Raw genomic sequence first — 24,848 nt, forward strand, 5'->3', positions numbered from 1 at the left:
CTGCATTTTTATTCCCCTACCTCCTTCCCTTCTAATACCACGCCGATCCGCCACACACGCGCGACCCCCCAAGTTTAGACCGCGGAGCACCAGCACACCTGCCGCCAGACGCTCTCCCTCCATTGCGATCGACTTTCCCTTCCTGTATCCGCCGGCATCGATACCCTCGTATTCGAATTCTCTATCGGCTTACTCGTCGAGCCACTTAATTGCAAAATGCCGCTGTTCTCCCGCTTTAAGAATAAGGGCGCGCAACCGACATCCAAGGGCAAGCACTTGGGCGAGAATGGCGCTGGAGCTCTGGCTGCACCACGGCAGCCCAAATGGCAGGCGCGATGGGAAAGTACTGTCATTGTGCCGGACGAGGTCAAAGAGCTGGTCCACGTGTGTACCTTGGAGATGAAGTCGCGAGGTACGCCGTTGGAGCACCATTGGGACACAGCATGTGACTGACAATACCACAGCCGAGGCGCTCGATGCTCCCTTCTTCCTGCTCCCATTCAGACCAGACTCAGACCCGCAAGGCGCACGCACTTTCATTAGGAACTACTACAAGTCGAACGCAGAGCGTTCGTCACAGTACAAGGGGGAGGCATTGAAGCAAGAGCTGCGACTCACCGATTCGGTCGTGCTGTGCAGTATAATGAAATGGTGCTGGAGCCGCATGCCCGGTGGTGTGGTCTCCTGGCCCGTCTACGATGGCTTTCGCATGGGCGAGAAGGAGTCCAAACTCGCTCGCAATGCTTTCGACACATTCATCCCCATTGGGGTCGACTCGGAGGCTCGCAAGAGCATCATCTTCGACTTCTTCGATCTCATGGCCGCTGTGGCAGCCCATGGGAAGATGAACGGCTTGACTGGACGTAAGCTGTCTCGTTTAGCAGGTTGGTGGGCGTTCGACCATTCAGACGATGGCAAAGGCTTTGAGGGAGGCTACAAGTCTTGGACCGCGGCTGCAGATGCTTCCAGCCATCTGTTCTTCGCCTATCTGCGGTCTCTGTCTCCTGACACCAACCCATCCATGAATGTGATTGAGCGCATTCCCCGCTCACTTCAAGCGCTGGTTGCTTCGACCGAGTATCCACCAGAGACGCCAACCTTGCTTCAGCGGACCACGCCCCGCGTTGTGATGCTTGTCGATACTGTGTCGTCCACGCCGTTCGCACTGTTGCGAAGGGCCAAGAATTTCGAATATCGAGACAAAGACCGCGTGCTGCGTGAGCTCGCTGAGTATGAGGATCCCGTTGACGCGTTGACTGAGGAGTGCAAGCGGGTTTTGTACGCCGTGGCTACTGCAAACCAATCAAACGTGGCCCGCTCCAGACAAGGCATTGCGAAGCCAGACGAGTCCTGGTCTGCCTTCCAGAGTCTAGGTTTCGCCGACCTCGATGAGCGTGCCCTGTCTCAAAAGTCGCCGAACAGCATGAACGGTTCAACCAAGACTGTTGGAAATGGTCTTCGAGAACAACCACGCTCGAGAAACGCAGACACCAACCGCCCCACGACCCCGTCCTGGGCTGACTTCCTTTCTTCTGGGTTCTCTGACGACGATACGGTCAAATCACCAACCTTGCTTTACCCTCCGGCGCAGATCCTCCCACAATTTGGAAGTCGTTCGTCTTCACCAGGCCATCTTGCCGGTGACGATGAGAATCTTGCACCTGGTGAGCTTGCGGCTATCACCACTGTCGAGCTTGACGATGCCTTCTGGTGGGTCTGGATTACAAGCTTAGCCGGCGAGGAACCATCAGACCGCAAAGCTGTCTTTGGCCGATGTGCTCTCGTCGAGACTAGCATCCAGAACGGTCGTTGGCTGATTATGGAAGAACAAGTCAAGGGTGCCAACCCAGATCCAGCTGAGGGCGTCTACATCGCACCCAAGAAGAGCCTGTTTAGCTTCACGAAACGAGGACGACTCGGCCGCAAGCGCTCAACCAACAAGCACTCGTCTCAGGATCAGCCGGAGCGTGTGCTTTCTGCCACCCCTAGCAAGACCAGCATCTCAACCGACCAGCACGCCAAGATTCGAGCTGCAGCCAGAGCGTTGACCCGCCAGCAGGATACGACCGAGCCCGACAGTGCTAGACGTGGCAGAAATGAAGAGGGACAGTCGACCAAAACCAACAGCATGCTGACACTTGGGTTGCAAAGTGAGGCTGGCCCAGCTATGAAATGGGCCAGCTCGTACGACAAGCACGCTGTTCGCCAGCAGTATCTTGGAGACTCATTTGCTGGAAAAGGCATGTCAAGGGAGAACCTCGCCAGCAACACATCCTCGGTCAACCTCAATGATGGAGCAAAGAGTGTCATTACCCCTGCGGCTTCACCAAAGCCTGCAGCAACCTCAACGTTCCCGGTGGAGCGTGATCTTCCAGCAGTGCCCAAGGAGGCTGCTCCTGTTGGTGCGCCTGAACCTGTTGTTCATACTCCAGCGCCAGCGCAGCAGGTTACGGCTCCAGAGCCTATACCCGTTGAGCCTGTTGCCCCAACTCTTGACCCTGAGCAACTGCAGCAGGAGCCTGCCCCTGCCCCAGCACCAACACCATCGAGGGAGTCTGAAGCGCCGACTCAACCGACGGCCCTGGACAAAGAGCTAGCAGTCGAGAAGCCGTCACCTGCGTCAGTGAAAGTCGGCAGAAAGCCAGTGCCTCGCCAAGACGATCATCCAGCATTTCGTAAGCAAAGTGTTGACAGTCCCAAGAAACAGCCATCCAGCCCAACGCAGACAGCCGCTGCGATGGCAGCCGTGAAGGCTATGCAGGCGAAGGGGAGTACCAGCCCAGAGTTGAAGCCCAAGAAGCAGGTGCCGCAAAGCCAGCCTGGTGGTTTCAAGAAACTGTTCGGCAAGAAGAAGGAAGGCGGCGGCCGTGGCGACTCCGTCGAACTGCCGCGTCCAGGTAGCAACGGTCTTGCACCGCCAGCTGAACAAGGTCTTGCTCGACGCCTCTCACTCATGAGGAAGAAGCAAAGCAATGCTCCTGCGCAAAAGCCGAATGCTGCTTCTGTCGCAGCGCAGACTGCCTTTGCTAACCAGGAACCCGTCATGACGGCCGACCACGGTGCCTACGACCATTCACCTGTTGACGGATCACGGAGTAGTACTCATGAACGTGAAGCAGCTGAGCGAGAGTTTGCACGTTTCGACCAAGGTCCCGTAGAGGACATGCCGGCCACCATGCCCGAATCTGAACCCGAGCCTTCGCCAGAACCACCGCAGCGCCAATTCAACACCGAGACTGCTAAGCGTCTGCATCCAGAGGTTGATTCCGGCGCCGAAGTGCTGCCTTTTGATGCACCCGTCTCAGAAGTATGTATTCGACAGCCAGGGACGTCCTTTGGAAAGAGCATGACTAACATCTAAGCAGGACGAGTCCGAGATCGAAGACCACCATGATGCTGGCGTTGTCCAAGATCGATGGGCAACAATTCGTGAGAATGCACATAAACGAGCTGCACGACATCGAGAAGAGGCACCTGAGCGAGCTAGCGAGGACCACAGCACACAGCGCACCGACGATGGCGAAACATCTGGAGAAGAGAGTGAGTGCATGCCGTTCGTATTAGATGGACTGTTGCTAACTTCGCCACAGCTATCGAGTCTCGTGTTGCCCGAATCAAAGCCCGTGTCGCCGAACTCACCGGCAACATCGAGACCAACCGCTGAGACATGAGATGTCTCCGCATCACCGAAGCCAAGACCGAACACAATTGCAACAACCACAAGACGCAAGTCAATGCCACTGTCCTTTCGAGACGAGGGGGAGAAGAAGAGGAGGAGCGAAGACCTGCTCCACTAATGATACCATCTCCTTTGTTACTGCTGCTTTTTGCGCTCGCGAGTCTAGACTGACTGACTGATTTTTCTGGGGCGTGTGTGTGTGATTGATTGTTGTTTGATACCACCTAGACGCAGCTTTCCCATGGCCTTTCTAGACCTGCAGTTTTGATTAGCGATTGAGATTATTGAAGCTAATGTTCATACTTGTGTGCGAAGAAAAAGATACCCGCCATCTTTCATTCTTACCCTTCCTTATCCATTTACCACGCCGACCTTTTGAAGTCGAAGAGGCACCCTTTCGGGGCATGTTCTGCATGCACTGACTCAACGCAACTTCCGCAGGCTGTCATCTTCACCAAGGATAAACCTGCTTCCGCGAAAAGATTCGAGACATCGTGAAGACTATCGCGAAACATCGACCTCTCCTCAATCCGAAGAGATCCTTCGATATCGCGGCCTCAACAAACACAAAAAAGCAAGCCCAGAAGTCAAGGCTTATCAAGCGACGAAGAGAGGCTGGAAGGCTGCATGTACGGAGTGGAGTGGAGTGGAATGGTGGAGCGCCAGTACAGCATGTCTGACATCCCCGCTCGACCATCCGTCCCAAATAGAGCAATTGCGATTCCATCACGAGCCGTGTTGTGCAGCAGCGGGGCAGGGAAGTCGTTCTTTAGAACAGAAGCATGTGACGATGATGACGGCACATCCCAAAGATCCTCAGAATCAGAATCGCTCTCCGCGATTGTGGACGGGATGCAAGAAGAGGCTGAAAAGTCCGTGCAGATTACGAAGCCGGAAGATCGCGAAAAGCGAAGTACGGTAATAAGCATGTGATGCGAGATAGATGGCGGGTATCTTGCCGCTTTTATGCAGGTACGCGTTCAATGCAGGTCAGCGCCAGCGTGTTTCTTTGGGTCGCGCTATACAGAACAGCCTGGACGGGACACGTGCAAGAAAGTAAGAACGGGGACTGTTGTTTGCAAGGGATTGATATAGGGGCGAATGGATTGAATGAATATAGGACATGTAATTTGGATGGATACGAGGACGGTTTTTTCAACGACGGCACGCGGGTTCGACCAGATTTGTTTGCGGTAACGGTTTGTCGAGACTCGAGACTTCTTCGGCTTCCCTGTGCCCCATCGTTGTGAGGCTGACAAGTCAAAACACTTCCCACGAAATCCGAAAACCCACAAACCCACCCCCCTCATCCACCCACCGTCCCAAACAAACCTCAGCCGGACTTCCACCTATTCACGGAGTTCGTGAAGCCGACGGGACGTGGTGGGCTTAGTCAACGTCAAAGTGTATGTCCCATTGAGCGGTTGCGATTGGCGGAGTGTAAGGACTCCGCAAAGTGTATCTGGACGTCAGGTCTAACGGTTCCTCGCTTTTCGTAGTCTCTGGGCAACGGTTGACGACACTGCGATCGGCTCTTGGGAGCGCTGCTTAAGGGTAAGTGGTGTTGGTGTAGGCCGCGGTCTGGATGAGTTGTTCTGGTGGTGCTTGGATTTCAAATTGTCGGACTGCTCTGTGTTGTAGTGATGAAGGAAGACTTGATGGGATTGTTATTCTCGAAAGACCGCTCACTCCCGAGACCGGAACCTCTCAATGCCACACCACCGCCTGGCTATCTCTCCAGCCAACGTCGTCACGAACCGCGGGAGAGCAGACGTCTGCGGCTCACGATAACCGTTACCTGGGCGCAGCGCGCAGAGGCCACCGGAAGGCATGTGGACTGTTAGACTTCACGGTCTCACATTTGTCCAAGATCGCGGATCCTACCCTCACGGTTTCGGCGGTAGCGGGCTAGCAGCATGACAACGTGACACCATGGCTGCTGTTGGGCGTTCGACAGATTGGCAGCCACAGGCGCGATCGTGTTGTGCTTCCCGCTTCCTGCTGCGGCTGTGACACCTCTTCCTCCCCATCCCATACCATGCATGCGCTGTGGATGATATCGGTGATGCTTCCTCGACGAGTCCAGAGATAAGACCATCCACGCCCACGACCCGGCCTCAGCTTTGGCTCTTTGTCTCTCGTTATCGCAGAGAGTTCCAACAGTCTGCTCCAGTCTCCACACCACTGAGCTCGTTTCATCTCTGCGGCCGTTGGACAACATGGCCTTTCCCAGGGTCGTCTCTGAGGACGACATGCGTAGTCCGACCACCCGCAGCCCGACCCTGACAGTGCCTCGCAATAGCTTTGCGACGCCGCGAGACTCGACCGAACACGACCACAGCCGATGGTGTTCTGAGTGCGGCCATCGAGTGGGACGGCACACCTCGACATTATCCTCGAGCACCAACGTCCAGTCCACGCCGAGCTCGATGACGCTTCACGAAGAGGACTCGTCTGCGGACGAGAAGGAGAAGCGCCAGTTATCGGAGAGCAGCAGTACACTTGCCGTGCCGGTGCAGGTCACTTTCCAAAATGCTGGCAGCAAGGAGGTAGAAGCAGGCCTCTATACACCGCCACCGTTGGAGTCGAGGAACAGCTATGCCGGGAGCTTGCCCATCTTCCAGCCACATCCCGCTGTCAGACCCAGACATAACTCAGTATGGGCCATGACGAGCTCACAGAACATTCCTTTGGGGACTGAGGCCAAGGAACGGATGGAACCTCCTGGTACGCCTTTACCGCCAGCGCAGACGAGCGGCCTCGGGAAATGGCACGAGTGGATATTCGTCTTCAATGTTTGTCTTGCTCAGATTTTCTCCCTGGCTGGACTGGCTCAGTCGTTCGCGCCACTTTTGATCATAGCAGAAGGCCTTGGAGTGGATGATCCTGGCCAGATGAGTTGGTATGTTTTCGAGTGCATCTTCTGACCGTACAGAGACTGATGATAGCAATCTAGGTACACCGCCGCATACAGCATGACGCTTGGAACTTTCATCCTTCCAGCTGGACGTCTCGGCGACATGTACGGTCACAAAAAGATGTTCATAGTTGGCTGGATCTGGTTCTCACTGGCGTCCTTGATTACTGGCTTCAGCTACGTCGGCGGTCCAATTATGCTTGCGACGTGTAGAGGCTTACAAGGCATCGGGCCAGCGCTCTTGGTACCGAACGGCATTGCACTGATCGCGAGGACCTTTCCCATTGGCATGAAACGTGCCATATCCATCGCCGCGTTTGGAGGATGCGGACCAGTGGGTGTGACGCTTGGAGTCGTCTTCTCATCCATCTTCGCGCAGCTGCTATGGTGGCCTTGGATGTTCTGGACGTCGAGTATAGCCGCTGCATTGTGCTGCATCTTCTCCGCGATAGTTCTTCCTCCGGACACCTATCGAAGCTCGCCCGCCGACCCGGCCAACAAGACCAAAGAGCAGTTCGACCTGCTGGGTGCTTTCACTGGAGTCACTGGGTTGCTGTTGATCAACTTCGCGCTGAACGAGGCGCCCGTGGAAGGTTGGAATCATGTTTATATTCCTGTCCTGCTAGGAGTTGGCTTCCTGCTGATGGCTGCTTTTGTCTGGGTCGAGTTGTGCGTGGCGTCGAGACCAATTGTCCCGCTGAAGGGTCTGCATCGAGATGCAGCCTTCACTCTAGCTTGCATTGCAGCTGGGTGGGCCAGTCATGGCATCTGGTGTTATTACCTGTTCCTCTTCATCGAGAAGGTCAGAGGACACCAGCCATTGGTCGCAGCTGCGGAAACATGGCCCGTCGCCCTGGTTGGTTTCTCGGCTGCGCTCGCCGTTCCCTTCATATTGAGGAAGATGAAGGTACCATATGTAAGTTCGACTAAAACATATTTGCTGGTTGCATGCTGATCATTCTTCACAGCTCATGAGCATATCGATGCTGTTCTTCTTCGCAGGAACAATCCTGCTGGTATTCGCGCCAGTGGCCCAGACATACTGGATCAATACATTCCTGTCGGTCATAATCATGCCTTTCGCAATGAACTGGAGCTTTCCATCGGGCACGATCTTGATGGCTAATGCGGTTTCCAAGCAACATCAAGGCATTGCTGCATCGCTTATCTGCACGGTACGTACTCTCGTCCCTCAATATCTTGCGATCGCTGACAACGTGTAGATGGTCAACTACTCCATCGCCACTGGACTTGGAATAGCAGGTACACTGGACCGCTATCTCTCGCCGATTCATGGCCTCCATGGGGGCTACAGGGACGCCTGGTGGTTCGGCATCGCACTGTCCTTGTTTGGCTTCCTGATCAGCCTGTACTTTATTTGGCAAACTCGATCAAGGAAGCCAATGATTGCCAAGTGACGTGGGTTCAGCGAGTAATGAGTTATGATTGATGACCCGGAAAACGATAGAAAATAGACGGCAGATAATGTCAAATGTATAGTGTCCGATTTGAGATCCTTCTTTTTCACTTCAGCAAAGTATCGTACGAGCTTGGCAATCTTTGAATAGACTCCATCGCCTTCGCGGCAGCTTCAGTGGCTGCCAGGCCAGACTTCGTTCGTTGAGTGGTGTAATCCTCCGTCGTCTTCTCAGCAACTGCTGCTGCTTTCGCCCAGTCTTTGCCCTTGGGTGGTCCTCGACCCAGTTCCGGTGCCAGTAGATGGCTTTCATCAGCTAAGCGGGAGAGCACTGCTTGAGTCTGCGCCTCTGAAGACGCAGCTTGGCGTCTGGCGAAGGTACTCTGCTGCAAGAGGTCCTGTTCGTGTTGCTTCTTCGAGGTCAAAGCTGTGAGGTAGGGCATTACCAACTCTGAGGTGGCAGTGCGATTGTCGACTTCCGTCGTTTCTGACCCGCGCCTGACTACTGGTGAAGATGGTCTCGAGGTCAGTTGAGGTGATGGCGGATTGGCGACAGTGTCAAGGAGCCGCCGTCGTGCTTCCAGATACTGCTCGTACAAATCTTCAATGTCGTTGATGTTGAAGGTTACGTCTCCATTAGTATCGGACTCGGCTGAGGTGACCCCGTTCATCCCGTTGGTGCCATCAGTGTCGCTGATCACTGCAAGCTGACTTTCCATCCACAGCGTCAGCTCGTTGTGTGCCTTTTGTAAAGCTTTCAGGTCGGCATGAGGGTTGACGTCGCCTCGGTCCACTCCATTGAGGCTGACAACAGCTCGTTCATGGTCGTTCAGCTGCTGCTTGGTCGATAGGATGGCCTTCTTCAGCTGCGTGAGATCGTACTCGGCATTGAACTCTGCATCGCGATCTGGTAAAGAAGCACTGGTAGGCGGTACTGGAAGCTCCCCGATTTCACGCTTGGCGACATTGTCCAGAGATTCGCCTACGGAACGCTGACCAGCGGCATCGATCCTGGCCAAAGACGCCTCGATGACTTTGAGCTTGCGGTGCTTCTCCTTTTGTCGTATCAAGGGGACGTAGTTCTCGGTGAGAAAGGAGTCGCTGTCTTCAGTAGTCGGAGCTGGAAGACCTGAGGCTTCACCGAGCACGAGTTGGTCCAACTCAGTCTTCAAGGACTCATAGCGGGACTGCGCTTTCTTATGAGCTTCCAGGGCTCTCCAGTACGCTTTGCGGACTCCGGAGAGAGACGAAGGATCAACGTCTGCTGAAGTTTGGCCCAGGCTAATGGAGGAGAGTGGCAGGGTTGTTTGAAGTCCCTGTCGGATGGCTGTTACTTCCTGTCTTGTCTTGATAAAGGGTCTGAGAGCTTCCGCAACATCCGGAAATGGACAATCGTGTGTCAAGTCCTCGCCATTATTAGGCATGTTGAGTTTCCAGAAGGAGACGAAGCCGTCAGATTGATGTTTCTTGTCGTATGCAAGAGCGCTCATCTGTATGTTTGGCGATTACGTAATTCAAGGCCAAGTGTCTGCGTGCCGAGCCGAGGCGACCATAAACAAACGACTACACCCTCTCAACTTCAAAGCGTTGATACAAACATCCACAGACGTGCATGTTGTTATTGCAAGCAACGATTCACTCACACTCGCATCGCAATCACGTGTCCAGCACGCATCATACCAGCACCAGCTGAGTTTCAATATCAACGGTAGGCGACAACAGTATCTCTCCTTTCCAGCGCGGCGGCGTCGAGTAAGCAACCAAAAGGAGCAAACGAGTATTAAACCACAACAGCGACTGCAAGCAGCAAGGCGAAGAGCTGAGCAAGAAGTAAGCGTACAGTCGGAGAACTTGACCCCAGCAGCCCAGCGGCCCAGCGGCCCAGCGGCCCAGCAGCAGCAGAGCAGAACAGAGCAGCAGAGCAGAGCAGAACCGCAGAACCGTACCGCAAAGCAAGACAGCAGCGCCAAACGTCCGAGCAGAGCATCACGCGCACACAGCAGCATCGAGCAGATCGACAGAGCAGAGCCAAACGTGCACGAAGCAGAACATCCAGCACATCGAAAGATACACGAAAGCTCGTCTTTACCATCGAAGTACTTTCAAGTGTCATACATACTAATACCACCACACCGAACATCCAACATGGTTTCCGCACGCCGCACCCGAATCCACAAGCCAGAGCACAACCCGCACAAGAAGAATGCCCACTCGGTAAGTAAACTGTCCTTGATCTTGTTTCAGAGCATTTGTTGACGACATGAAGATCCGACAGCGAATCGAGAGGAGCAGAGAACGCCGTGTGTACAAAGAGTTGCAAGGAGAAGATATGGTCATCGGGGTCGCTGTCCCGGAGTCGACCTGCGAATGCTGCGAGAACAAATCCGCACCAGTGGCAAAGACCACGGAGATGGAATTCGATGCCAACGGCTTTCCCTTCGTAAAGAAAAGCTTTTACGGTACCTCGCTCAGTCACTGGGCCCATCTTCCAGGTCCTCCTCCCAAGCGATACAACAGCGTACCACCACCGGACTGGACATCTGAAGCCGAATACAAGCCTTTCCCGTTTCTCAAGCTGCCTGCCGAGCTTCGAAACCGCATCTACGAGCTTGTGGTCAAGCAGGAAACGCAGCCAGTCTGCGTCAATGACAACTTGCTCCGTCCCTCGACCGATATGCCAGATCTGAACGACGTGCTGCACACCTGCACGGCGGACTTGGTGTGCGCGCCATGCCAAATTCACGAAGCCCTTGGAACTGGGTAAGTAAAGCAGACGCCCCTTATCAAACCCTATCCCATCCCAACAGGAAGTCATGATACCATGCCTTCTTGCAATGCATCGATACCTCAGTGGGATATAGGTGCGATGGAGAAACTGAACCGGACCAAGCTAACATCACCCAGCTCCCTAGCGCTCTCCAGCGCCTGCGTGCAGCTGCACTCAGAGACCCTCCCGATCACCTACAAGGTGAACCACTTCTCCGTCCACAACCTCTACTACCTGCAAGCCTTCCTCACCATCATCGGCGACGCCGGCCGCAAGAGCGTGAAATCCCTGCGCTTCGACTGGAAACTCCCCGAGGACGAATCGCACGCGCTCGACACCTTCGCCGACTCCCCCACCGCCTACATGCTGCTCCTCCAGTGCAAGCAGCTCACCACGCTCTGGATCGACCTGGACGTGGTGAACCTGCTCTCCTGGGGCGAGGACGGGGAGCGCAACGGCGTCGTCAAGCGCGACATGAGCGAGACGAGGGGCATCGCGCTCATGTACAGCCTGCGCGGCCTCGAGGAGATCCGGGTGAGGTGGAAGAACGTGGAGGGGCTCGTGATGGAGGACTGGGTCAAGGCGATGGTAAGTCCTAGCGGTGGCATGGAAGGATCTGTTCTTCCGGGGATTGTGTTGAATGTACAGATGGCTAACGTGTGAGGTTTAGATGGGAGTCTGGCGTCTCCCCCACGGCGCACAGGCGAGTCAATACACCCCGGTGGAGGCCGAGGTGACCCTGGAGAACAAGGAGGAGTGGCGCTGTGTATTCTGGAAGAAGAAGGGAGGTGAGGAGGAGTAACTTCTGCGGTGCATCCCCGTCGCACCTTGAGTAACTGAGTAACTACATGAATGGATCGTGGCCTGGATAGGCCGGTAATGCTGTGGATACACTGCTTCTGATTTGTGCTCCCTTTCCCCCCCAACGGCTTCCTTGATCAAACTCACTGCACGCATAGACGGTGGCATGGAATGGCAAAGACTGCGACGGACTAGAATGCCCTTCCATCCCCAAGAGTCATCATTCAACCAACCGCCGCAACCCATACACAGCAGCATGGACGGACGAGGAACGATGGGAATAGGGATATACAGAAAATGAGGCAGGAGTATAAAACTCGCTTTTTTCTTCTCTTTCTACAGATTTCGACACACAACAGCTTCCAAGAAAAGATCAAAAAACCCTTCTTTCGTCCTTCTTCCCTCCCTTCTTATCCGCTGTTTTTCCTTTCGATATCGTAGCAATAGCATGCTCGTTTTTTTTTTTGGGATTCGTGACTATAAAGAGCATCGTGTGACAATGCAGCGACACCATTGACTGGCTTGCTGTCATTGTCTCGTGCTTGGTTTATCTTCTGCACATCACGTTCTCTTTACTGCTCATCCTTCGCCGCGCTCCTGGTTGTCCTCTTGCTGGCCTCCTCCTTGGCCTTCTCAGCACCAGTAGCCACAGCGTCCGCGACCTGGTCCTTGGTCTTCTGAGCCTGCTCCTTGGCCTGGGCGGCCTTGGCCTTGACCTGGTCGGCGGATGGGGCAGCGCCGGAGCCGGCACCGAGGATGAGGACGAGGAGGGTGACGATACCGAGACCGATGGCACCGGCGACTTCAGGGACGAACTTGATGGCGTCGACGGGGTTCTTCTGGACGAGTTCGATGAAGAGGGCGGTCTTCTCCTTGATGTAGAGGACTGGGTCATCCATGAAGACGAGGTCGAATGGAGACTTCTTGTCGTCGGCCTTGTCGCTGGCTGGCTTCGACTCCTTCTCGGCCTTCTCCTCGTTTGGTCGCTTGACGGCCCAAGTCTCCTTCTTGAGAGCGTTGGCATCCTCGATGGAGTGGCCGATGTAGATGTTGTCGAAGAGGATGTTCTCGTTCATGGTCCAGAGCTCGAAGCCGATCTAGAAAAAGTCAGTACACAAGCACAGAGTTGAAGGTGACTTCTATCACTTACAGCGCCGATGGGCTCAAAGTTGGATGGAGTCTTGTCCTCGAAGTAAGCTGGGTTGGCAATCTTGCGTGGTGCCCAGACGCCCTTGTAGGCGGGGTTGTCGATCAGAGGAGCGTTCCACTTGCCCTTGTACTCTGGGTTCTTGATCATTGGCTTCTCCCATGGGCCACAGCCAGAGACCTCATCGCACTTGGAGTTGGAAACCTGAGGAGCGACCCAGTCACCGTCCTCCTCATCATCCCAGTCCTCTGGCTTCTCGGCCTCTGGGTCTGGAACGGTGAGAGGCTCATTCTCGAGCCAGTCCTCTGGCTTGGTGGCAGCCTCGTCGACAATCTCGTATGGCGCATCCTCATCCCAATCCTCAGGCTTCTTCGCATCGGGGTCGCGAATCTTGGCCTCATCGACCCAGGTGTCTGGCTTCTTGTCATCCTCGTCGTCAATCTCCTTTGGTGGGTTGACAGCGGGAGTGAAGTCCTCGAGGAGAGAGCCGTTCTTGGCAGACTTGTCGTTGACGAGGAGCTCAAAGGTCTGGTCTGGCTTGACGATGAGGGTGTAGAGGTTGGAGAGCTTGTTGATCTCGGCCGATGGGGCGCCGTCCAAGTGCTTCTCCTCGTACTCGCCGGTCTTGGGGTTCTTGTGACGGAAGATGAAGTGGACCTTGTTGGTGGAACCGCACTTGTCGGGGCCGAACATGATGATGTATGGCGAGGCGTTGGAGAACTCGTCAGTGCCGAGGTTGGCATTCTGCTGGAGGAGCTTCATGTAGGCACCTCCACACTCGAGGAAGGACTGGAGCTTGACTTCGTACTGAACGACGAGCGTCTTGCCCTTGTTGTCGATGGGCTTGTCGAACTTGGCGGAGATGGCGTGGTGGGCAGCCTTGTCCTTGAGGACGAGACCCTTGTCGCCAGCAATGCCCTTGAAGACGACGGGCTCCTCGACGTCCCAGTTGCCCACATATTGCCACTCCTCCTCGGTGTTCTCCTTCTTTGCGTTCGAAGGCTTCCATCGGCTGTCCCAGTCGTCGGTGAACTGCTCGAGGAAGGGAGCTTTGAGGGTGGTGGGCTGGTGGAAGATGTTAGCATGTGCCAGTCAGCATTACTATGTGCATGGTACTCACGGTGAAGGTCGGCAGCGAAGCCTCGAGCGAAGACGAGGAGCTGGCCTCTGCCTCAGCGTCGTCTTGGGCAGCCGACACGGCGGCATAGCAGCCCAGTGCCAGAAGAGCGGTGGCTCGCATGATGGCAGTCAGTGCAGTGCAGCAGTCCGGGGTTGGAGGAAAGAGGAACCGTGGTTGAGAAGGTGATCAATTGGCAGGGCAGGTGGCAGAAAGGGCGGCGGCGGCGGTGGAGATATTTGAAGCGCAGCTGTCGACAGCTTGATCATTCGTGAAAGGTGGCCACTCGAGAGAGCTAGTCGTGCTTGCCCGAGTGCCGCACGAGCCCCACTTTCGCTACCGCCCAGCCACATCTATTCACTTGCCGTTCAAATCAAGTCAATATATTCACCTGGAGTCACCTATCACAATGTATTATAAGTGGACGCTGCATGATTGATCAGCTTAGTATCGCCATGTGACTGAGAAAGCACACTCTTTCAGCACGCATCACCACCATCAATGTCGCCCACATCCGAATTTCAAGGGATCAACTGAGACACATGGCCGTAATCATGCACAATACCCGATGAGAAGGAAGAAAGCATGTGACGAAGACAGAAGCAACACGTGTTTCTTTGCGCGCTATGCTACAATGCAATGCGAGTCTGTGTCCAAAGCAGTCCTGCTCTTTCATGTGCTCATGTACAATTCTCCAAGCGTCTAGTCTTCAAAACTGTGCCTGCTTCGACGACACCTTCAGTCCTTCTCCTTCCAAGCCTTGCTTGAACACGTCCTTGAGATCGCCATCGCCCTTGGTGTTGCCTTCACCATTGGCTGTAATATTGCAGCTGAGCTTGTCGGCTAGCATCTGCTCAACCATCTGTTCGCCGACTTTGTCTGCTTCCTTCTCCCCATCGCCGCCAGCCACCCGATCGTCGAGCGCAAGCTTGGACTCTCCGAGGGCGTGGATGGACTCCTCGATCGTTCCTCTTGACACGAGTCGTACGACCTCGACTTCGCGGGTCTGCCCGACACGGTGGGCTCGGTTCTCCGCCTGGATGTCGTCCTGTGGGTTAAAGCCACTGTCGTGGATTATGACCTTATTCGCAGCCGCCAAGTTAATGCCAGCGCCTCCAGCTCGAGTTGAGAGCATAAAGACGGTGATGGAGGTGTCTTCGGTGAACTTGTCGATCATATCCTGACGCTCTTGGATCTGAGTGGTCCCGTCGAGTCGCATGAACTTGATCTGCAGAGTCTCCAGCACGGCTTCCAGGATGTCCATCAACGTCGTGAACTGCGAGAACACCAGCACACGATCGCCGTTGTCTGCGTATTGCTTGACCAGCTCCGCAAACTTCTTCGCCTTGCCCGAGTCCATCCATTGATCACGCTTAAGGGCGAACTTTTTGCGCAGGAAATCCCGCTCGTAGCAGAAGCGATGAAGCTGGAAGTCACCGCCCTTCAAGCTTTGAGCGGCCTCTCCATCGAGATACGCCCGAATCTTGTCTGGAGGGTTGCCGCCGAATTCATCCGACTTCGACAGAGCAGCTACAATCTTATCGAGCTTCTTGTCGTCGTAGATTCGACGGGAGAGAAGAGGGTGGATCGCTGCTTTTCGCAGTGCCATAATGACATTCGAAGTCTTCTTTGCCGAGCCCTTAATGGCACCAGCCGCCTTTTGATTGTAGAACTGATGGGCATCGTCCATGACATCGGCATAGAAGTTGGCTTGGGAATCGGTCATGTCGCAGTACTCGACTCGAGTAGTCTTTGTCGGTAGTTCGAGGACTTGGTGCTTCTTACGGCGAAGGATGAAGGGGGTCATCATGGTCCTAGCTCTGCTGATTCTGTCGTTGGAAAGGAGGGCTGCACTGGCAGTGTCCTTGGTGCTGGCCTTGTGTTTGAAGATGTATTCCAGATCATCTCTCTTCTCTTGGAACATCTCCGGCATAATGAAGGCCAGAATCGCAATCAGCTCCTGCAAGTTGTTCTGCAGCGGCGTGCCGGTCAGCAGTACTTTGAAGTCAGCCTTGATCCTGACAAGTTGCTGATATCGCTGCGAGTTTGGGTTTCGCAGAGCGTGTGCTTCATCGTAGATACAGCACGAGAAAGGTCCTTGCGCACGGAAGAAGGCATTGTCCTCCTTACTGACAATCATGTCGTAGGTCGTGACGATAGCATCGATTGTTCCCCAGTCTTGCTCAATGTTGTACCGCAGCTCCGCTCGTTCCGCCTGCTTGCCATAGTACGGAATGATGTTGAGCCCCGGCGAGAAGCGCTCAAACTCTCGTAGCCAGTTCTCGAGGGTCGACCCAGGCACGATGATGAGATGCACGCCATCGACCTTTTGCAGTTGCAAATGCGACAAGAAGGCAATGATCTGGCACGTCTTTCCAAGTCCCATGTCGTCGGCGAGAATGCACGAAAGTTTCTTCTTGAATAGCAGACAGAGCCAATTCAATCCCACGAGCTGGTAGTCCTTCATCGTCATTTCTGGGTTCATGTTCGAGGGCTGGCCGAAGAAGTTGCCCTTGGGCTTGGACGCCTTCTGAGGCGCGTCGTCTGGCGCACACGAACTTGCTGGGGTACCAATGCCGGAGTCATGAACCTCATCGAGTTTCATCAGCTGTAGCTCGCCGTCGGTCTCCCCAGCACCCCAACCACGCAAGGCCTCTTGCACCGGTTGGGCGATCTTCTCACACTCTACAACCAGCTCATCGATGGCATCGTAGCCTGTCATGACCTCCCGGCAGTCGTCGACGAGCTTCTCTCCGACAGGAGTAGTCTTCTTGGATTTCTTGCCCGTCTTGGTGAGGTTCTCCTTCACCACAGCGCTGACATCGTCCAGAGTTTGGAAAGGCCTGTGATCGAGCACGAATTGAATTACATCTTTAGACTGCCCGCAGACCTCAGACAGGGCATGTGCAGTAGACTCATTCATCAGCTTCAGAAGTCTCTGGTCGCGCATGTCCTGCAGGCTGGCTTGGATCTCCTCTGCGCTGACGTGCTTGGTCGGCTTCGGGGCGAGTTTTCTGATAGGCGGCTGAGGTTCATCACGAACGATGCCCGAATCACCTTCTGAATCTGAGTCGATGGTGATCGTCTTCTTATTGTGAAGCCGTGACCTTGGCGGTGGCGAGGAAGGCGGACTGCTGGACATCGTTGGCTTGCGACCTTGGATGATACGACCTCGCTTCGGCTTGACGTCCTCGTCCTCGTCCTCGTCTTCATCCGAGTCAACGATTGTGGCTTTGGCAGACCCTCGACGGTACTTCTCAGCGATTGACTTGGCGGGTGCTTGTACAGTCTGTTTGGCCATAGACCGTACTGGCTGCGAGGACTGAGATTGCGACTGCGACTGTGACTGCGATGTAGGCTTCGCAACACCCTTCCTCTGTATGGGGCTCATCGACGATAGCTCATCTGGCTTGTTTGCCTCCTGATCTGCAAGGTAGTCCATGGCATCCTGCTGATTTCCTTTCTTCTTGATAAGAGCATTCATGCAGTCGTCAACAGTTACCAACTCCGCGAGAATATCTTTCATCCGCCGAACCTTGTCTCGCATTAAATAGTCGGGAATGTCGTCGAGGGTCTTATATTGAACTGCCGGTGCCTTTGGAGCTAGTGCACGAGCAGGTCCATTTTGCCTCATAGGCTGTTGTGGTGGTCTAGGACCCCTTGCATTGCCGTATGCACTGGCCATGTCGTCTGCAGGTCGCGCCTGCTGGGGTGCAGATGGCTGATAGCCGAACTCACCAAGCAGGTTCGTGAAGGCATTGTTTGACTTGACAGGAAGCGTTGCGGGTCGTGAGAAGTTCAACGGTACAGGTCGCGGAGATTCCTGTACTCGATTCGGCGACGAATTCAGATTTCGGCCGCCCCTCGTGAAATTTGTAGGCTTGATGGTTGAACTGAGTCCTTGCGTCTCATCGTCACTGTGCTCAACAGGTGGGTCATCCTCATCGCTGTCCAGATTGATCGCTGCTGGCTTGGGCTGCGCGTTGACAGGTCGGCGGAAGGTTGTGCCCGGAGGAGCCATTGCGTTTGCCAAAACTCCAGTAGGCCTTGAGAACTGCGGTCGAGGGACGGGCTTTTGCGTCTGTGTCTGCGTGGAATTGCTGGGTCCCAAGGGCGAGGACCGCTCAACCTGAACCTCATTCATCGAGGACAGCGGCTGGGTTGGCTGAGTCGCTCGATGCAAGGTCTGCGTTGGCTGTGTTGTGTATGACTGCTGCGACGAGGTCTGAGCATACCCTCCACCTAAATCACTGCGCAGTTGTGAAGCGTTATAGGCAAACCTCCTCTTCTGTGTGTCTGTCGCAGGCATTGTAGCCACCGTGTGGAAGTCATCTTCGGTGAACTCTTCGCCGCTGTCATCTTGCGAGTCCCATGCCTTCCCGCTCTTGCTGCTCTCGTGATTCAATCTCCTCCTCTTGTTCGGCGTGTCATCGACTATGGGGTCATGTCGATCCATGGCGAATGGCTGCGATGCGACGCGGCGCGATGCTGATCTGTAGTGGTCGCTTGCTCGCGAAGTGATGCGCAAGACACCTTCCTCCTCTTTTAACTGATGCGCCGGTTGTTTGGGGTGCTGTGGTCCATGTAGATACGCCAACAGACAAAGGCGGAGTGCTAGTCGTACAAGAGAACAAAGGTGCGGTGTTGATTGTGGTCGAGGGAAGCGGAAGAAAGAAGCCGCCTTCTGGAGAAGTGAAGTCGATGATTCTCAGCCACATTCGCTTGAAGACTCGGACGTCACCCGAACAACCTCACTCAGAGCCGCCTAAACCAAACATTCAACTCAGTGATTAAACTGACTTCTGAAATCATGGCAACGCAAAGAATACGAACGACCGAGAAGACACACCTCGACCAAGATGAGACCAAGGCAGAGGTCAAATCAAACATCACGCCCGCCGTCCCTTCGTACGTTGCCTCAATCCCCAACTCAACTTCTCGAACCAACTAATAATAATGCGGCTTCAGATCAGTGATAGCGAAACTCCTAGGCTTCACATTCGCCATGATCACGTTACCCATTGGAAGCTACTTCGTCACCGTCAATACACTGTTTGGAGGTTGGACTATCCAAACGCCACATGCTATCGTCAAGACTAACGTAGGCAGGCAACTCGACATATGCGGGAGGTTTCGCGGCGGTCATGGCGAATGTAGTCTTGATAGGCTATGTCATTGTAGCTTTCAACGACGACAAGTCTGAGAGGGAGGCGGACGAGGACGAAAAGAAGAAATCGAGATGATGGGTCATGTACTGACGAAGTTCGAGTCGAAAGGCGTTGTACGGTCACAGCAAGGCACGTGGGAATCTTTGCTTCTGCGAGAAAAAGGTATATCATATTCATGAAGTGTTTAGCCAGACTCACGACCTGCTTCTATCTGCAAAAGCAGCAGTTCGTGTAGTCCAGTTCAATGTCTGTCCGCCGGCGGCTTGTCTCGTATTTCCATGTCTTTCGTAGCCAAGTCGCAGCAGACACACAGCTCGCTTTCTTGTTCTCCCACAACTTCCCAAAAACTCCCATCATCCATCAGTCCATTCTTTCTTCCAGCTGGGTTTGCTAATTATCCATTACATTATGTGCATTGAAACAGAATGCCGCAACACAACCGGATGTATCGCCGCGGTAACATGCCAAAAGAGTGCGGGTTATTTAGTCCTTCTTGCTAAACCGGCGCTTCAACCAGCTCTTTCTCTTCTCTGGCTCTGGTCTCTTGGTGGATGGCAACTCTGGCACAGTGTCCGATGTCGTGTTTCCAAGAGGAATGGGGCGTCGAGCAGCGTTTGGAGGCTGAACTGGTGGAGCGCCGCCACCCATGGGGTAGGAGCCGCCTTCCTCTGGAATAGGACCCTGGAAGCCACCAGGTCCATAACCGTTCTGGTATCCATTGTGTCCATAGCCATTTGGCGGGTACTCGCCATGCGGCTTCTGCGCAGATGGACCTCTCTCAACCGAGCTGTTCTCACTGCTAGGGTCTGTGCTGTTTGCCCAAGGTCCTGTGCTGTCGGACCCATTCGTCACGCCCGTGTTCATCGTGTCCTGCGAAGCTTGGTGGCCATGTGGGTATGGTCGTGGTCCGCCGCCGTACATCATCGGCTCGGACTGCATGCGCTGGGCAGGGTATCGTCGTGGGGGACCGCTAGGCCCAGGACCGTAGCTGTCTCGTTGACCGCCGTAGTAACCACCGCCGTTGCCGTTCGAGAATCTGTTGGGGCTCATGCTGCCCTCATGGCCTGCACGCAGACGGTTGGTAAAAGTTTGTCGCGGCACAGGAAGCGAGAACTCACCACCATAGGCACTGTTCCTCCTGCTGCCACCATACTGGGTGCTTTGCTCATATGATTCTGCAGCAGATTTTAGCTGCGCCTACTCGTATCTTTGTACTTGCGTGACATACCTGACCGCTGATATCCAGAACGTCTCTTATACCCGTTATCAATAGCTCTCTCGAATGCTTTTATGGTGTCCAATGGTCTCTCCATGCGCGGTCGGGTCGGGTTCGACAAGTCAGGATCCGCTGCGACTCGATTAGCTGGTGCCTGCTTGCAATGTTTCGAGATGAACCTACTGATGACATTGCCGGTTGTGTCTTTGTGCTGTATGCCGCGAAGTGGCGTGATGGTGGTGTCCTCGAAGATGGCGTTGACTGGGGGCGGAGCGTCAGCTATTTGCATGGTCAAAGCCATTGTAAAGAACGAATGATCGGCGGCTAGTAAACGACAGTGTGGTTTGGCTGGAGCGGGCAAAAGTAGCCAGTGACGGGGGTAAACAATGGTATAAAACAGGAAAGAGAGAGATGGAGTGAGGATGCAACGCACCTCCAGGTTGAGCTTCGGATAGCGCAGCGTTTGGATTCGCCTTGCTGGTCGCCTTCCAGATGCTATCCCGGCGCTGCTTCTCCCTTGGCGAGTCGTGCAGGTCCTCTTTCGGCTTGGATCCACCGCTCTTATCGCTGCGGAAAGAAAAGGTGCGAGAGCCGTGAGAACGTGCTCCAGGCGACTGTGGGCCTTGGTCCATGACGGCGGTAGCAGCGCGATTAATTGATGATCGATGGCGCGCGGGTATCCAACAGCAGAGAGGCTCGGACGAGGAGCCGGTTTGCGCTACAGCGGATCCGACAAGGTTGTGATGTGGGTATGGATGTGGTGTGTGCACGACCGTTGTACGGAGTGGAGCGCACGGCAAACGAGCGTCACCGCCGCAATTAATGGACGGCGGAGTTGGTGATGCCGGCGGAGGGGCTGCAGAGGGGGTCGGTGAGGTGGTGTAGAGCTGTCTGAGAGGACGAGGATACTGTATCAGCAGAGCTCTGTGAGCGAAATAAAGTGCAGCGACACGAGCTGCGCGATGGATTACGCGGCGGGCGACGGCTACGAATCGACGGGCGGAGGCTGAGTTGGGTGTGTGTGTCGGGTGGATGCACTGCAGACTCGCAGCAGTGGGAAGAGCTTCAAAGCGCTGCCGATGCCCGCTGGCCGCGTGCGAAGCTTGGCACTTGCGTGTTGTTTGTCAAAGCAGTGGCGGCGGCCGTGTGTGTTTCACGTCCTGACAGGCCTTCCCTACTCGACAACGTGCATTTCACCAACAACCAGCACGACGGCCTTGAAGTTTCAATGCTCTCTAATGAATGCCTCATCAAATGCAGACGCCAACCCAGGACCGCAGGGTCTCGCAGCTTGCTGATGAGGCTCACCAACCCAATTGCGGCGGATCGGTGATGGACGACTCCCACACACAGACCAATAGTTCTCCCACACAACCTGCGCCGGCTCTGATACATTCTTTGTTCTCTTCCACCCGCGCCTCCAATTATTTCCCACTTCCGCCTCTACGACCACCACACCGGAACACCTCCAAAAACCTGCTTTCTCCCACCCAACGCCTGTATTTCGGCGAGTACCAGTGGCGCCCTGGATCCTTACGAGCCTGAAAAGTCAATTATAGTGCACGCACAAGTGAACCTTGACGGACCGGCAGCACTCCACGTCCGCTATCCACCTCCACCACGTCTGACTCTTCCTCCAACAAGCTGCAGCTCTGCATGCGAGCACTTCCGACTTGCAGGTCACATCCCAGCATCACGGAGCTTCTCATGTGTCAGGGCCCGAATCCCCAGTTTCAGAGTTGGAGAAACGCAGAATCCAACAGGACCCTTTGTGCCTTGCTTGCATGCAGGGCACGATTGAGTAAAAATCGAGCTGCAACACTCTTGTGCCAAGTACTACGAGCATTGTGTATTTCTACGTCGTGTTGGACCAATCGTATGACAATGGCCAATCTGCCAATGGGTCGAGGTTTCGAGGTACCTGCTGCTGCACGGCCTTCGATAAAGCCGTCCTCAACCACAGGACAGCTATGCAGGTCTAGAACTGTCAGCGCGGCGCCTTCATCCTTCCCGGTGTGAAAGCAGCAGTGCTGTCATGTTCGCCAAATAAATCGATGAGTCTATGTATACTACCATGCAACTAACAACAACATCGTGAGGACGGATAAATACATGAGTCAACAATGAACGCAGGACACCGCACAGCTGAATGAGCTCTCCGTCGGGTTCGCAAAAGCGCCACAAGTCGCCATTGACTCACCAATGCTTTTAAAGGTAGGTCGCTTGCTCTAACAATCAACCTCAGTTCAAACAAAAAAACATCAACATGGCGAACGCAACCTCGGATCTCAGCGTCGACAAAAAAATCGTCCAAGATGGCTACGATAAAATGGCAGAGAAATACGACGACTGGACGAAAGATGACCCCCGCAACCGCACTCACTATACCGAACTCCTGATCAAAAACCTCCCACCCAATGCCACAGTTCTCGAAATCGGCTGTGGAGCTGGTGCCCCGATTTTGGAGATGTTGGCCAAGACCGGTGCCAAAGTGCTCGCGAATGACATTTCTACCGCAATGATAGAGCTGGCGAAAAAGAGATGCCCAGAAGCTACATTCATGCCGGGAGATATGACTGCCCTAGACATCGCACCTTCATCCCTCCACGCCGTCGCAGCCTTCTTCTCCATCATCCACCTCCCCCGCGAAGAACAGCCCACCATGCTCTCCAAAATCCACGGCTGGCTGGCAGATGGCGGACAGACCGCCTTCACGCTCGCGTGCATGGACGCTTCCGAGATCAGAAGCTCCTTCTTCGGCCAGGACATGTTTTGGAGCAGCTTTGACGTCAAAAGCAGCAAGGCCATGGTCCAAGCTGCCGGGTTCGAGATTCTTCAGGCGGAAGTGTTGGAGGTCGCTGAGGATGTCGATCCTGATGATCCGGATTATGGGGTGAAATTCCTGTGGATTCTGGCGAAGAAACCGGAGGCTGCTGCGTAGTTCGTGCTTCATCAATAGCAGGAATCGAAAAGACACCTCACAGTCATCCCAAAAAGTCCTTTTCAATAATCCACCACATCTCCCTCCCCCCATCACGCCACCACCATCTCAACCTCCGCTTCATCCACCTTCCGTCCCAACCTAACATCCTCCGTCCGCACCAACCCCCCCTTCAACAAAAACACCACCCCTTCCCTCCTCCCTTCCCTCTTCCACTCAAACATCCCCCGATCCAACCCATACCCCGCCGTAAGCCCACACCTTACACACCTCACGCAATACCGCTTCTCGAACCCATCCTCCAACTTCACCACCACCGGCGTCTCATCCACGGATACGGCGTTCTCCAGCACGGAAGCCTCCCCCGGGGCGATGGAGTGTCCGGAAGTGAGGGTGCAGATGAGCGAGCTGTCGGTTTGGCGCGTGGGGATTTGGGAGAGCGGGAGCGTGCTGGTTAGGAGGAGGGCGTTGCAGAGGCAGTGGTGGGTTGATATTGCCATGGTTTCCGGCAGTGCCTGGTTTTGATGTCTCGTTTCGGTATAATTGTTGGAGAATGCAGGTTGTCTCGGCTTGGTGTGGTTTCTTGACGTGAGGATTTGCTCGAGTGGTCTGTGCTTGAGGGGCTGCACGAGTAGGTAACTTCTTGACCTCGCGTCGTTCTTGTCTTCTCTACAGCCAAACTCTGAGTGACGGTGCGGGTGCTTCCCGAAATGGCAACAGATGTCGCCCAAAGCGGCCTTAGATAACCCTGCACAAAATGCACAAGTCCGTCTAAACTTGCCCGGCGCCTCGAGTACGAGCCCGTGCGGCGCGTCGCCTCCGTGCCGCCTAGCGCGTCTTAGATACACTATAGTTAGTACCTCTAGGTAGAGTTAAACTTTAGCCTAGTAGCGCGAATATCTAGTAGCTAGCTACGTAGGCCCGAAGTATATATTAGAGGCTTTCTACTTTCTATAAAATACTATTTCTTCTCGTTTTAATAGTTTTACTAGTTCTAGAGAAGCCTACTATACTATTACTATATACCTCCTAATTAAAAAAGGACTATACTACTTTTAAGAGTTATATATAGTAATATAGTTATTATAAAAGACCTAATATAGAGTTAATATTAGATAGTATAGTCTAGATAGATAGACTAAAATAGATATCTAAAGTATTAATACTAAGAGTTATATAACTAAGAGGAGCTTATCTCTTCTTAGTTCTTCTACTTCCTATAACTAACTAATATAATTATACCTAGATTAGTTCCTAGTATTATTTATTAATTTAGTTACTTCTACTATATTTAATACCTATATAAACTCTATAGAGTAGTCTTAGCTTAATAAGTTATAAGCCTAGGTTAGTAGTCTAACTACTTTAAGGATTCTAGTAGTATAGGTTATTCCTATATCTATTAGACTTTAAAAGAGAAGTAGAAAAGAAAAATAATATAAGTTAAAGCCCTATATATTATATCCCTAGAAGATAAAAACACATTTTAGCCCTAGAAGGACTTATTAAGGTTATAAGGATTATAACTAATACCTAAAGTTATAGGCTCTTCTAAAAAGGTCTTAGTTTAGAGAAAATATCCTTAGAAGGATAAAAGAAGTTATAAAAGAAGTAGATACCCTTATAAAACTACTACTTAGTTATAGGCTCTTTAGAGTAGGGCTCTATTTAGAGAAAG

At 53.8% G+C, this 24,848-nt stretch overlaps 10 protein-coding genes across 10 annotated transcripts; 5 read left to right on the plus strand and 5 right to left on the minus strand.

Annotated features, from left to right (window-relative positions):
• Positions 1 to 216: 216 nt before the first annotated feature.
• Positions 217 to 3,664, plus strand: M409DRAFT_25390 (uncharacterized protein; the record flags this gene model as incomplete). Its single annotated transcript, XM_033807666.1, has 4 exons — positions 217 to 412; positions 465 to 3,307; positions 3,366 to 3,540; positions 3,591 to 3,664. The coding sequence occupies 4 exons, from the start codon at positions 217 to 219 to the stop codon at positions 3,662 to 3,664; spliced, it is 3,288 nt and encodes a 1,095-aa protein (XP_033665402.1).
• A 2,681-nt stretch (positions 3,665 to 6,345) lies between these two features.
• Positions 6,346 to 8,014, plus strand: M409DRAFT_67994 (uncharacterized protein; the record flags this gene model as incomplete). Its single annotated transcript, XM_033817646.1, has 4 exons — positions 6,346 to 6,581; positions 6,636 to 7,512; positions 7,565 to 7,771; positions 7,820 to 8,014. 4 exons carry the CDS (start codon positions 6,346 to 6,348, stop codon positions 8,012 to 8,014), a joined length of 1,515 nt encoding a protein of 504 aa, XP_033665403.1.
• Positions 8,015 to 8,120: 106 nt separating this feature from the next.
• M409DRAFT_56769 (uncharacterized protein) lies at positions 8,121 to 9,437 on the minus strand (the record flags this gene model as incomplete). Its single annotated transcript, XM_033813391.1, has 1 exon — positions 8,121 to 9,437. One exon carries the CDS (start codon positions 9,435 to 9,437, stop codon positions 8,121 to 8,123), a length of 1,317 nt encoding a protein of 438 aa, XP_033665404.1.
• Positions 9,438 to 10,158: 721 nt separating this feature from the next.
• Positions 10,159 to 11,865, plus strand: M409DRAFT_56770 (uncharacterized protein; the record flags this gene model as incomplete). Its single annotated transcript, XM_033813392.1, has 5 exons — positions 10,159 to 10,227; positions 10,280 to 10,773; positions 10,918 to 11,368; positions 11,451 to 11,568; positions 11,777 to 11,865. 5 exons carry the CDS (start codon positions 10,159 to 10,161, stop codon positions 11,863 to 11,865), a joined length of 1,221 nt encoding a protein of 406 aa, XP_033665405.1.
• Positions 11,866 to 12,153: 288 nt separating this feature from the next.
• On the minus strand, positions 12,154 to 13,968 carry M409DRAFT_25394 (uncharacterized protein; the record flags this gene model as incomplete). Its single annotated transcript, XM_033807667.1, has 3 exons — positions 12,154 to 12,678; positions 12,732 to 13,793; positions 13,849 to 13,968. The coding sequence occupies 3 exons, from the start codon at positions 13,966 to 13,968 to the stop codon at positions 12,154 to 12,156; spliced, it is 1,707 nt and encodes a 568-aa protein (XP_033665406.1).
• A 586-nt stretch (positions 13,969 to 14,554) lies between these two features.
• Positions 14,555 to 18,301, minus strand: M409DRAFT_25395 (uncharacterized protein; the record flags this gene model as incomplete). Its single annotated transcript, XM_033807668.1, has 1 exon — positions 14,555 to 18,301. The coding sequence occupies one exon, from the start codon at positions 18,299 to 18,301 to the stop codon at positions 14,555 to 14,557; it is 3,747 nt and encodes a 1,248-aa protein (XP_033665407.1).
• A 354-nt stretch (positions 18,302 to 18,655) lies between these two features.
• On the plus strand, positions 18,656 to 19,088 carry M409DRAFT_67998 (uncharacterized protein; the record flags this gene model as incomplete). Its single annotated transcript, XM_033817647.1, has 3 exons — positions 18,656 to 18,753; positions 18,814 to 18,905; positions 18,955 to 19,088. The coding sequence occupies 3 exons, from the start codon at positions 18,656 to 18,658 to the stop codon at positions 19,086 to 19,088; spliced, it is 324 nt and encodes a 107-aa protein (XP_033665408.1).
• Positions 19,089 to 19,496: 408 nt separating this feature from the next.
• M409DRAFT_25397 (uncharacterized protein) lies at positions 19,497 to 20,861 on the minus strand (the record flags this gene model as incomplete). Its single annotated transcript, XM_033807669.1, has 5 exons — positions 19,497 to 20,077; positions 20,132 to 20,188; positions 20,242 to 20,361; positions 20,413 to 20,490; positions 20,663 to 20,861. The coding sequence occupies 5 exons, from the start codon at positions 20,859 to 20,861 to the stop codon at positions 19,497 to 19,499; spliced, it is 1,035 nt and encodes a 344-aa protein (XP_033665409.1).
• A 1,634-nt stretch (positions 20,862 to 22,495) lies between these two features.
• M409DRAFT_56774 (uncharacterized protein) lies at positions 22,496 to 23,170 on the plus strand (the record flags this gene model as incomplete). The annotated part of the gene is made up of 1 exon (XM_033813393.1): positions 22,496 to 23,170. One exon carries the CDS (start codon positions 22,496 to 22,498, stop codon positions 23,168 to 23,170), a length of 675 nt encoding a protein of 224 aa, XP_033665410.1.
• A 92-nt stretch (positions 23,171 to 23,262) lies between these two features.
• On the minus strand, positions 23,263 to 23,670 carry M409DRAFT_25399 (uncharacterized protein; the record flags this gene model as incomplete). The annotated part of the gene is made up of 1 exon (XM_033807670.1): positions 23,263 to 23,670. The coding sequence occupies one exon, from the start codon at positions 23,668 to 23,670 to the stop codon at positions 23,263 to 23,265; it is 408 nt and encodes a 135-aa protein (XP_033665411.1).
• Positions 23,671 to 24,848: the final 1,178 nt, after the last annotated feature.

The sequence above is a fragment of the Zasmidium cellare genome, assembly GCF_010093935.1.
Source record: "Zasmidium cellare ATCC 36951 unplaced genomic scaffold M409scaffold_26, whole genome shotgun sequence".
In the NCBI taxonomy this organism is placed as follows: domain Eukaryota; kingdom Fungi; phylum Ascomycota; class Dothideomycetes; order Mycosphaerellales; family Mycosphaerellaceae; genus Zasmidium; species Zasmidium cellare.